The following is a 13,111-nucleotide window of genomic DNA, read 5'->3' as shown; positions in this document are numbered from 1 at the left end:
AATGGTTGTCGTCTGATTGATTTGCCTCGCTATCTCGGTCCAGCACTCTGGTGAGGGGACTTCAAGGAGTGCAATCTTGCTTCTGGAGGTCCAACAGGAGTCCACTGAAGTTTCAGTGAGATTCGGTCATGGGAAGACGTTGCATAGCCCTCGAAGTCCTGGGGTATTGGCGGTTTGCAGCCCAGGAAGGTCACTGCTTGTCATGGGATGGCTGAAAGCAGATCTTCTTGAGAAGAATTGGCCGCACCAGCCCAAACATCAGAGTCGTCGTGACTCTGAGGTCGCATGGAAGAAGGGGTCAGCACAGGCAGCGGTTACACACAGGCATCTCTGGTCGCTGGAATCGGCTACAGCCGTCTTCTCTTAAACCTCATCGGATTCAGCTCCAGTGGCCGACTTCTCTTCAGTTTCCAGATCGAGGTAATTTATACAGGATCCCAGCCAATCCAGACAGATGCTACATTCAATCTTTGGGAAGGACAGCCAACTTCCCAGTTAGGACTTGGGCCTGGCTGGCATGCCAGAAGACAAAGTGCTGCAGAGTTTCAGACTCCTCTCCCTCATTTCCTGTCTTGACATACACGCTGGAGCCTCGGCAGGCTACACAAAGCGTTACTGCCGAAGACGAATATCAAACCAGGATCTCCGCCTTCCAGGGCGGCAGAAGACAGACTAAGAAAGGACACGCACACTAAAAATGGCAAAAAAACAAAGAGGCCCCTTCTGTGCATTAGCATGGCTGGTTTGATAGCCTGCAAGTAAAAATCACACAAGTCAGTAGAACGCATGCACTGCCTCCAGCTATAATAGTAAGGTTGTCACTTTAACACAAATGTTACAGGAGCAGTGAGGAATGGGATACTATCCACATAAAGGGGTGCTGATCTCACTGTGGGGTTTGTAGAAAGGATAAAAAATATCCTTCTACCCTTGGGAATAGTAGTTCACATAAAAGGGGAGCCCAAGGGGCACCCCAGCAACACTGCGCCGAAAGTGCTGTGTGCTGCAATCGGAAAATGCAAATGCCAAAAAAGTTGTAGGAAAGTATAATTCCCAAAATAAAGCATGGAGAAGTCATAGAAAGTGCACCCATAAAAAGATTAAAAGAAAGGGTGAGTGTGGGAAAAAAGATTGCCGCTCACTCAGGAACATAGAAAAATAATCCACAAGTCCAGCAAATAGTGCTGGAGGTCTCTCACAGGGGAGGGTGATTTAGCATAAAAATGAAATTATAACCTAACTCTTTCCCCACTTTGTGTCTCTCATTTGCCTAACTGCGTCCATGTGCCTTAACTCAGAACAGGTTATTAGAAAACAAGAGCCAATACTATTCACTTTGTCAATGCATGTTTGCGCTACACCAGATCAAATCAGCATGTACATTTTTGGATTCATTGAAATGGGTAATGGCCCTTAGGGTGAGTTTCCTAAACTCATCCTCCTTCTGTGTGGAGGAAGCAAACTTGCGGACAGGGTTGGTCCAGCTGCTACCCAATGTGCCCCTCGGGGGGTGGTTGAGGAGGGATGCAACTGCCCCTTTAAGGACACAGTAATACTTCTCTGAGACCACAGTATGGAGTAATAGAAGGGAGGACCTCAACATCCAGAAGGCTGTGTCAGTTATGCCAGCGGTCCGGAGAACAGAGCAACACACATACCAATGTACATCCTCTATCCATCGCAAACCTGCATTGTTTTGGAGCCTTTAAGAAAAGATGCCTTGAAACTTGTCTTCAAGAGAACAAGCGAGGACAGCAGCGCGTGTGCTACATCCCAACACTGACTCTATTGGGTGTAGAAACCTACTCGTAAGAGTTAAGTTTATGTTGATACATCTGTGCGGAAATGGATCCCCATCCCAGAAGAAGACTTCTTCTCTCCTAAGGTACTGGGAGACTCTTGGTAGAACTTATCAAGAGTTGCTTTGCTGCTCCGGTGTTGCTGGAGCGCTGATTCATGCGTTTGGAGTTTGCCCATACATGTTCGCCCTGTCCTAACCCTTGTGAGCCTACCGGTAGACTTCTGTGAAGTCCCTGAATCTTTTTCCAGCAAAGATTGTTATTTACTTGTTACAGAAGACTTCCTCTGTAACGGTTGAACTTTCTACAGCTTGTACCAACTTGTTTTGCCCTCCAGTCTGGCTCTGAGAAACTCATAAGTAGATAGGGATAGACTTCTGAAGTAAAAGGCCTCTGTGAAAATAATTACAAGTATTTACTTGATTTATGTTGGCTTTGTTTCACCCAATTTTCACAAACAGATATTCTGGAAATTACAAAACGTTTAACTTGCCTTTGAATTGCATCCTGCCATTCTAAAAGTATTACAAAAGTGATTTACTTACTACTGTGAGTAATACATTGTTATTTCTAATGTTACTTATTGTGTGTTATAGTACTTATATTGCTGAATATTTACCTTGGTGTGTATCTATAAAATAAACCACTACTTTTATAGAACATTTAGTGTGTCAGTGTTTCTTTGGTCTATGTGTATACTTTTGTTCTTTGTGCTACCTACATCCAGTTCTCCCTCCTAAAATAAGCCTGGCTGCTCAGCCATCGCTAACAACAAAACGTGTGTGGTTCAGGCCTATACTAGAAGTTGGAGCCCTGTGTCCCAAGTGTAAGTCTTCACAAGTCCTACTATTAGTGGCCTTTTGTAAAACTCCCTAACAAAGAGTACCCAAAAGTTATCTCTTGTTTGTTAGTCATGTGGCTAGGCTGGTAGTGGCTGTGTAAAATGATTCCACTGGATGGAACCCATTTTACTTGGATGGGTCCCTTTTGAACCCGTCCACCATTTCACAAAATTAAGGTTGTCTTTGTTTGCCTTGAAGAACTGAGGGGCATCACATGACTATCCCTGACCCCTCTTTGTCTTTGTGAGAGGGGGTGGCCATCTGTTTCCACTGGATGCCTGTAACGTCAGGACTGTGGGCTATAGACAGCCTGAAACCAGTTTTAACTGCCATGTGCAGATGCTGTCTGGGATCGTGTAGATTTACACTGCCTTCCTGAGTCCATGGGTCTTCTTGGAGGGATGGCAAGCCATTGACTTACCACCCTTCTGTTTGAAATACACAGTGTGTGAGATTGGGTGCTATGTTCACTCACTGGCTCTAGAGGGGGATTTAATAACTCCTTACCCAGTCCCTTTGTGTACTGCTGACACTCTGTACCTGCATTCCTGGAAGGCCTCCTGCTCGAGGACGGACCGAAGCTCTGCACCAGCATTCTTTGATGCTGCGAAGAATCAAACAGCAACACTCTGACACTCCAGACGACCAGAACCGAACCCTCTGTGGTGCTTCTTTTCCCTGATCCAGTGAGTACAACTAGATCACCGCTCCTGATTGAAGGCTTCATCTCCTCAAAGCTCCTGACCATTCCTGCGTCGTCAGACACTTGTTTATTTTGTTTCTATAGCCCCTTCATGCCAAGGTGCTTTACATAATTAGTGAATTGGTACATTAGAAGTAATGATGACAATCAAAAAACAGGGGAGAGCAAGAAATGGAGAGAAAGAATAACAAAAGAACACAGATAAGAAAAATTGTATGGATGGTCCTTAACACAGTCAAAGTGAAGTCAAGCAACGCAATGACACAAGTTACATGACAAAAACAAGCCACCCCCAGAACAAATTGGAAAGCAGCACAACTTAAAAACAGTAATAAGCCACCAGCTGTAAATCCAGGATTCTACATGTTAAAAAATATAAGTGGGCTAAAAAATTCAGTTGGCACGCAAGTCGTCATGTACGCCCATGTCTGAGCTGGTCAATCCACAGCATAACAGTGAGAGAGACTCTTAATCACTTACAAACATCACTTATCTGGGGTCCCCTCTTCACAACCTCGGCCTCAGAAGCTGAATCCTGGGTTGCAGAACAACATGGGTTCCTCGCATCAATGACAACCGCTGAGCACATCCTGCTCCTCCTGCCTGACCTCCGAACTGGGAATCGCTGGAACAAGAATTGCTCTTCCCAAGGGTCTTGCAGGGGGTAAGGAGGGTCCCATCTGCATCAATCTGCTGACGCTGGAGCCGACAGTGGTCGCTGAACAACCTGTGAAGTAACTGCCACTGGAAACGTCCAAACGCATCCTACAGAAATGCTTTTTCGTTCCCACAATATTGATCTCCTGTGCTACTGGCTGATCTTTTCTTTGGCTCTTTCTACATCCCTACACCACATATTCATCTTGAAGAGACCCTGGAATTCTGTGGAGGGGAAGCCCTTATGGAACTGCCCCTTGGGGTCCTTTTTCACAAAGGTAACTCTTTTCGTCAACGACTGCCCCTGTTCACACTACTGGTCTCTCTTTACCTCTTCTTGAATTCCCAGCCCAGATAGGAAAGTCTTTACAGACCTGTTACTGCCTTTTACTTTCTAGGTGGGACTCCATTGACTCTACAGAACTCTTACTTAAAACGGTATAAGTTACCTGATACCTTGTGACGACTTCTGTTTTACAAAGTTACTTACGTGTGTGTGTGTGTGTTTGTGTGAGTGTGAAAATGAAAAAGAAAGGAAGAGCACACCACCGCTCGCCACTTCTTGCTTCTTGAGTTAGACCTGGGCTGATTTGTCACAACGGTCACATGGTGAACTTGTGAGAATCAATGGCTAAGTCAGGAAGACACCTAAAAGACCCCAAACACAGGGCTTAAAGCTAATCTCCCTAACATGAGCCTACCAGTGGATCTCTGTGGGTGTATTTCTAATAGATGCAGATTGTCTTGTTTGTCTGGCCCTCAAAAGGGTCTGCCTATATTCTAGGATGGTCAAAGGGTTCTGCGTCCTGGTATAGGGGTGGCCATGAGCCGGGTGGTTGTATTTTGACAGTCCTTTGCCAATTCAACATTGTGCACCGCATGGTCACAGGGTATCCCTTGTATACTGCCTCTGGGCTTGTCATCCTGGAGCCTAGGTGGAGATCCCCGGTCCCCAAGACCGTCTTACTGCCGACATCTCCAGCGAAGGGAGGGACCTTGTCGCAGCGTGTACGGCCTTATGAGTGAGACCAGCAGTCCTAATATCCTTTCACCCAATATGAGCCAGTTTAATTATGGGACATCAAATGACTCCTAGCCCCAAGTACACCCTCAAAACTTGCGTGCTTGGCCTGCTCCACCGGAGCCTCAGGATCACATTTGGTGCTGCATTACTGTTGCCTGGCAACAACTGGCAACAGGAGAAGCCACGACCCCAGCCTCACTTTCATCCTGCTCGCCATGGCTTTAAGTCCTGCCTCCTGGCGAAGCCGGGCAAAGTGGAAGACTGCTGTGTGCAGCTGGCTGTGGCGAGAATGAAGCCCATGGCCCTGTAGCCATGTTATACTGCTATCCTCTTCCGTCCCAGTGTTCCCGGGCAAACCATTGCCCGGCATCAGGATTTCCACCAAGGTACTCGTTTGCATTCTCATGACCATAACAATACCCAACTTCTTAACTCCCGATAGCTCTCAGACGCTAACTCTTCACTTATCTGTCATAATCCTAATCGTATTTATCAGTTGATTACCAATACTTCTACTGCCATTGACCGCAGCCTCTGGAACGACAGGTCTTTGTTACAAGACAACTGCAGTACTGGACTACTTTTCCACTTTTTATGTATTACTGAAACTTGGATTGTCCCCAGAGCCAGCAGTCGCGGTGGTGGCATTGGCATACTTTACCGATCTACTCTTCTATTCCTTTGCCTGTTCCTATACCCGTCTGTTCTTCCTTGGAATTTATCTATAAAATCTTTTCCACTCCTCATGCTATTTATTTCATATCGTCTATTGATCCCCCCCCCCCCCCCCCGGCCCACTTGGTTCCTTTTGTGACGATATTGATAATCTTCTGTCCCACATCTTGCCTAGTCCTACTCCTCTTGTATTACTAGGTGTCTTCAGTCTTCATTTATCTTCTACTCACTCTGCTTCTCTGTTTCTCTCCATTCTTGATTCCCACATGCTCTCACCTCTTCCTGCTCCTCCTACTCACATTTCTGGTTCTTCACTAGACCTAATCTTTCTCTCCACTTTTACTGCTTCCTCTGTATGTGCTTTACCAGTTTCTTATCTGATCACCACTTACTTTCTGTGTCACTTCTGTCCTCTATTCCCCAGATCCCCTTTCCTACTCTTCCACAAAAAAACCTTTTTACGGCGTGTTCTACGCCATTTACTCCATCGCCTTTCATCTCTAGCTTTGCACCAGTTACTGACTCTGTTATCCTACTTCTGTTAGCCACAGCTCATCCCATTGCAACTCCCACTGATCCTATTCCATCTGCTCTTATTTCTAAGGTTTATCCTCTTCTTATCTTCTTCAATACCTGTCTTTCTACCTCTGTTTTCCCTACAGCCTTTAAGCATGCAACTATCATCCCCATTTTGAAAAAACCGACAGCAAATTCTCAGCTTGTTTCTAACTTCCGTCTCAACTGCCTCCTACCCTTTCTAAACTCTTAGAGCGCCTTGTGTATTCTCAGATTGCTTCCTTTGTTACTGATCTATCCCTTCTTATTTGCTTCCAGTCCAAGACACTCTACTGAGACTGCTCTAATCTGTGTACTCAATTCTCTTCTTACAGCTCGCTATTCTAAACTCTTCTTATTCTTCTTGACTTATCTGCTGCTTTTGATACTGTCGATCATTCTTTGCACTTGGAATCTCTCTCTTCCTTCGGTCTTAGGGGTTCTGTTCTTTCCACGTTTTCCTATTTTCTATCTAATAGAACTTTCTGTCTCCTGGTCTGACCAGATCTCTCTACCTTTTTCCTTTGAACACGGATTTCCCCAAGAATCAGTCTTGGGTCCTTTTCTCTTCTCCCTATACACCTCTCGTTGCAGCTATAATCTCCCCCTTTGGTCTCTTCCATCACTTCTATGGCAACGACGCACAACTCGTATCCTTCTCATCCTTCACTCCTGAAATCCATCATACCCTTACAGCCTGTCTTTCTGCTATCAAATCTTGGATGGCCTCTCATTTCCTCACTTTAAATGCAGGGAAGAAGAGGTTCTATTCTTCCCTGCTAACACTCTTCCTCATCCACACCTCCCAACGTTTCCTTTCTTCCCTCTAATCTTTCTATTTCTTCCACAGCCCGTAACCTTGGCCACTACTTCGACTCCAATCTTACTTTTGCTCATCACATCTCTCTCACTTCTTGTTCTTGCCGCTTTCACCTTCATAATATTCATAAAGTTTGTCCTTTCCTCACTTTTCAAGCCACTAAACTTCTAATTTCCTCTTTAATCTTTTCACGACTCTTCTATTGCTCCACCACTCTCTTTGGCCTCCTGTGTTGTTGCCTTGCTCCTTTGAAATCAATCTATAATTCTTCTGTCCTTCTACTGTCTTCTCTCCTATTGAGATTTGTCTCGGGAGGATAGCTCAGGGGCAACATGCTGCTTGGAAGCAAGACGACATGGAGCAACACAGGTTCGATCCCCGGGTCCGCGATTAGAAACCTCTGTGTATTAAGCGTGTTATAAATAACCCATCATATATCATATCTCCTCTTCTCTGGCCTCACTAGACTGGATACCCTTTCACTCTCAACTCAAATTTCATTTTCTCTGCTTAGTTTTTAAATCTCTCTATCAGCTCGAACCCGACTATCTTGCTGCACTCTTATCTTTCTATTCTCCATCTTGTTCTCTTCGTTCTTCTTCTCTCTTTAGAGTGAGCGTCCCTCATCCTCCATGTGCTCAGTCCCGGTTCTGATCTTTTCAGCTTCTCGCTCATTTACACTGAAATGCTCTCCCACTCTCCATCTGCTCTATTACTGACTATTCTCCCTTCTGTCTTTCTTTAAAAACCCATCTTCTTCATTGCCCCCGATTGCCTGCCACCAGTAAGAATTAATGTTCTGATTTATTTGTCATTATTTTTGTACTGTACCCTGCAATTATGTGAAGTGCTTTGGCTTAAGGTGCTATATAAAGTACAATAAAATACAAATACTAACCTGACTGCAGAATTCAGGGCTACCTCCTTCAGTGGGGCTAGGTTGGTGTGAGGAAGACCATTTCATACCGACTTCCTGAAATCAATAAAAAAAAAGAAATCCAGCTTTAACTAAAAAATAAGCTTGAACAGCTTTCAAAGAAACCAATGGAAATTGGCAATTTTCAACAAAGAATTTACATGCGCAGTAGAAAAAGACAGGGATCCTATGTGACCAGTTGTCTGTTCTGGTCAACGCTTGTGATGTCGCTGTTCTGGATACCAACAGGAGCTGAACTTAGACTTCCAAACAGTGAAGGACAGCTGCTTCATCACAAATTCATCCCTCGACTGCTTTACATACTAAGGGTTCCAATACCAGTCAAGTATTTCGGTAGACAGTTACCTGAAGCTCTGGTTGGTACTCGTGAATATTGGCTGTTTTTTTAATGTGTAAAACAATGTAATTATTGTATCTTTTAGAATTAATGACAACACCTTTTCGAATATTGCCTCGTCTAGGTGGCAGATTGTGTTACATTTAAAAAAAAAAAATGTTTTAACATTTTATTTTCTTAGACCAAATTGGGACGGGTTACTTAGGTCATTGATGTCAATGAGTCTAATTGTGGTGAACGTTCTGGACCAAATGGCAGCCTTCTGTTATTATTTTCCGCCAGCTAAATACTTGGAACAGTGCATGTTCTTGGCTGTGTCCTGCAAATAGACAGAGGGGACAGCCTCCATTTGTGTGTGGCGGGAGGGGGTGCAAATTCACTGCAAGTCCTAATACCTTATAAAATTGTCAAGTCAAAAAAGAGGCTAACTCCTTTTTTAAATAGATACTTAGAACATGCAGCTTTCCCCCATCGTCTGATAAAACTCCTCGTGTTCTGTAATTCTTTATCTTTCAACCATAAAATATTACTTTTACCCTGCATTATGCCCATCTTTCATGTTTTCTTCTTTCTCGCTAGGGGTCCTCCCAAGAAGAGAGCACCCAGGAACTGTCGTCTTCTACAGTTTGAAAATGTCTCACTAATTCACTCTTAATTGGTTAAAGCTTTCACTTTACAGAAAACAGTAAAATGGAGGAACACTGCTCTTGTTTACCTATAAAATGCCATTGTTTCAATTTTTCCTAATAAGTGCCATGCTGGTGATGGGGTTTTGCTGTCTCTCATGTCAGTCTTCCCAGACCCACCTGGTTTTCAGGCACACTTTATATCTAGGAGTAAAATTACAATGTGAAGTTTGTTTTGTAGTGGTGCTATTTAGTCTCCTATTTATGATCATTTACAGTAATGAATTAAACGTTAATAAAGATTTGCTTCTTAATGGTAACAGTTGATTAATAATTACACATTTGTGGATTTTAATTTTTAGAAACTCCAACAGCAAAAACGACAGACGGAACAGAAAATTTAAAGAAGCAGAACGGCTCTTCAGTAAATCATCCGTTACTTCGGCAGCTGTGAGTACAAAATAAACGCTTGTAACCATTATGAACACTTTTTTTCTTTATTGCGATAACGCGTTTAGCATGTTCCTAGAGCCATTGTTTGGTTGAAGACATGATAGATGAATCCTGCATAGCCTGCCTGCACATACGCTAGTAGCATTGCAGATTTAGTAAGTATTTTCTTTGTCAACCCCATCTTCACTTGCTATTGTGCCCCAGAACCCACGGACAGGAGAGCTGTCCGTGGATGGTGAGGCGGCGTCCCCCCATTCTTGGTGGGCCTTGGCAGACTCATGCTCTTGTTAATGATATGATGATCTCTCACTCCCGCCCTCTCATCTGTGGTGTCCCCAACTACTCTCTTAATTCGGGGAGCGTGCGCATCAGGAATAACCATGAGCTAAATCGAGCATATTTAATATATTACTGTCCACTTTTTTATATTTGATTAGATGGTACCCAGTACAATATAAAGATTAGCTGTGAATAACACAGCTTTGGGAGGCTTTTAGAAATGAATCCATGCAACTCTTTGTGCTAGTTTATGAAGTCAAAGTGCTGATGAAAGGCCATCAGGGTTGGTATGTTGTCTGTGCATCCCAGGTATGAGATGACCCCTGCGTCTTGAAACCCTACATCCTGTTTTAGGACTTTTCTGCATGAAGAGACTTGTACATGTTCTTTTGCTTTAGACTTTTTAATCGGGATGGGAAATATCCTCTTTAAGTACCTGGTTGATCTGCTACGATGGGAGTAGAAGGAGAATTTGTTCCATCAGCGGAAAGATATGAAAAGCACAATTCGTCATTGTGTTTGCGTTAGACCTGGAAGAAAGATTTAGGTCAGCAAAATGTGTGAAGAGGAGGTGGACCATGTGCCGGAGTACGCTAGAGAGAGAGTGTGGATGAATCCACCAGACCAACAGAAAATCGGTCTGTTTACTGTCATTTTGCAGTGCCGGCGTTTTATATCATACTCTGAAAGTATGTCACAATCTCTTGGCACCACTGTTGCCCAACTACCAATCCCTGCTGCATTTGTAGGTGAATGTGGATGTATTGGCATAAATCGGGAAACTAAGCAATTGGGAGTCATTCAGCCTTGAAATAGGATTGCCTGAATCTTGTGGTAACCATTTTAGATATTTTGGAAGTTTTAGGTAGGAGACCTAGCCATTTTGCTTATAGAAGAACCGCTTCAATACTGACGCTTTGATATCTGGAGGTTCTTGGAGATATAGAAGGACCTATTGATTAATGGCACTGAAGTATGGATGAACTGTTTCCCCCATACTAGGCACTGATTTCTGTCTTAAAGTTACCATTGTGGTTCTTGTGTTGCTCTTACTTCATTGGACAAACCAAGGCTTCCCCTGTAGTTTGCCTACATCTCAGTGGAGGTGGTTGAGTTCTTTCGTGGGGGATTTATGACTGTATGTTGTTTGATGAGGGAAGGGTGAAGAACAGCTCCATGAGCCAATGCAAGACTCTTGGCCGGAAGGAGATGTTCTCTATGGTTAATGATTCAAAATCAAACTGGGTGAGATGATAGATTATTTATAACGTGCTTAATAACCACAGATTTCTAAGCGCGGACCCAGGGATCAAACCTGTGTTGCTCATGTCATCTTGCTTCCAAGGCGAGCACGTTGCCTCTGAGCTATCCTCCCGAGAAGAGGGTGCAAGACTCTTCTGTTACCCTTGTATGCTGTTAGCCTTGTATGATCCTTAATCCAGTCATTTTGTAAAGGTATGAAATGCTCAATGCTCAAACATGCAATCTAGACAGTGTTATATGGGCGCTGTAAATTTTCTGATAGGCGAGTGTGGAGGATTAATGGCCATGTAGGTCCTCTTTCTCCTGAAGATGCAAAACAATGTGTATATATAAAAGATGTGTCCAGCACAGTCTCCTTTTTGTGTCGCTCATTTCATTTTGTGACCACCAAATTTTGGTAGTACTTCAAAGCTGATGCATTTCATCATCTCAGCATAATATTTTCACTTACTCTATTAAAAGTTATCAGACACTTGAAAGGGTTTGATAATCCGGAAAAGTTCCTGCTTGTAACCTTGGTTGGGTATTAGTCATGCTGTTCTGCTAGCTGTTCGCTCTTTTTTCACAAAGCATTTCCCAGCCTTTGCTAAATGGCACACGCCCAACTCTTAGGGGGCCAACTAACTGTTTTTGCTATGGAATTTTTAGGGGGGTGCATGGTAGGAGTAGATTTCTTAAAAACAATATCCACGGGTAGTTAAGGAAGTGGTTTGGGGGTACAGAAAGGGTTGTGGAGAGCTTGACCCCCCTCCCCCATATAAAAATGCAGTGAAAAATGTAGGGAAATTGCCACAGTAAGGTGGCCCAGTACAAGTTGTACCCTGTCCTTTCCAGACTCTGCCATTCATTTGCAGAGCTCAAATCTTATCGATGAACCATTCATTAGTCTGCGACGTGGCAAATTAATTTTTACATCTTTGTAGTCGAGCCATTTGAACTAGTTTGAACTTCCTCATTGGTTTGGTCAGCTAGCAAGTGTGCAGAATATGCCCAAACCAGGGAAATCGGGTGGTAGGAAATAATTCATATTTGGTAACACTTGTATTCAAGTGTGGCAATAAGCAGAAGGGATGAATGATCAAAATTACACATCACATACATTTAAATCAAATAAAGAAATGAAGGAACACCTATCGACCATCAGTTTTGTAACTGGGCTCACATTCAGCAGATGCCTACTACTGCTCCTATCCTGGACAGTGACTGATGTAACAAGGCAGTGTACATATCAGCCCAACCACTTGGAATCATGCAGGGATTACCTTTGCTCATTAATGAGCTTAAGGGCCGAATGTTGAGGGGGCGTAGGAGCCCTGCTGTTCCATTTTATGGTAGCCCTAGACTTTTTGCTTTCGTCCGGTTTGTTTTGTCTGGCTCTTTGACCTGATTTCTGCCCCCGTGCCACTGCAACCCTTTGCGATGTGCTGTCCTTTGGTGGCACATATGGCCTCCTGGTGTAAGGGTGCAGATGTCCGATTCTGACACAAGGGTGGCATGCTTTTGGATAAAGAATTTTACTAAAGAAAAAAATCTCTCCATAGCTAAACTAAGAGGGCTTTCCCTGCCTCGAAAGAAACTAATGATAATGTCAAGAAGTTCAAAACTAAAATAGTCCGTCTGTCATGTCCATAGAAAACCTGCTTCTGCCCCTAACACTAATATACTGCCATAACTGTGCAAGGAAAGTCTGTACTTCAAATAAACAATGTTATTGTTATGTTACTTGGCATTCATATAGCGCTGTATATATCATTGTTATGATCTCAACATGCTGGTAGGTTGAACGCACTCGGGGAACCACAGTTCTGGCCAGTAGAGAGAGTTGGAGTCGTAGGGTGTGTGGGTGCACCAGTTATGTGTGCAGCTGATGTAATTGCCGGATGGTAGCTGCATTCTAGCGTGAAGTGTGGTGCTGAAGATGTCAGCTGGATGTGTGCAGTCAATAAAAGGAAAAGTCTCTAGGTTCGCAAGTAATAAAGTGATGCAAAATAATGTAAAATAGCAAGCTACAAAGCTAGGGTAATGCTCCTTTTGCATAGGTTTATTATTCTTCCAAGACACTGGATAGCACACAAAAAATTGTCTCTTGTATGCCCAGTCATTCAATTCCCCTAACTTAGCATACTCCTCTACCAAGTAAT

At 43.6% G+C, this 13,111-nt stretch overlaps 1 protein-coding gene across 3 annotated transcripts in view; it reads left to right on the top strand.

Annotated features, from left to right (window-relative positions):
* Nucleotides 1-13,111, top strand: part of MEAF6 (MYST/Esa1 associated factor 6) — a 218,955-nt gene that overhangs the window by 50,779 nt on the left and 155,065 nt on the right. For all 3 annotated transcript variants that reach the window (XR_011279573.1, XM_069622647.1, XM_069622646.1), the window contains exon 3: nucleotides 9,338-9,425. Coding sequence is in view for 2 of the 3 variants with exons in the window: in XM_069622647.1 (XP_069478748.1) it covers nucleotides 9,338-9,425 (88 nt within the window). In the remaining variant the exon portion in view is untranslated. The remainder of the gene's footprint in view (nucleotides 1-9,337; nucleotides 9,426-13,111) is intronic.

This window comes from Ambystoma mexicanum, chromosome 11 (genome assembly GCF_040938575.1).
Source record: "Ambystoma mexicanum isolate Mex_15411 chromosome 11, UKY_AmexF1_1, whole genome shotgun sequence".
Lineage (NCBI taxonomy): Eukaryota > Metazoa > Chordata > Amphibia > Caudata > Ambystomatidae > Ambystoma > Ambystoma mexicanum.
Note: the sequence above shows the minus strand (reverse complement) of the source record. Positions and strands in the feature narration are given on the sequence as shown.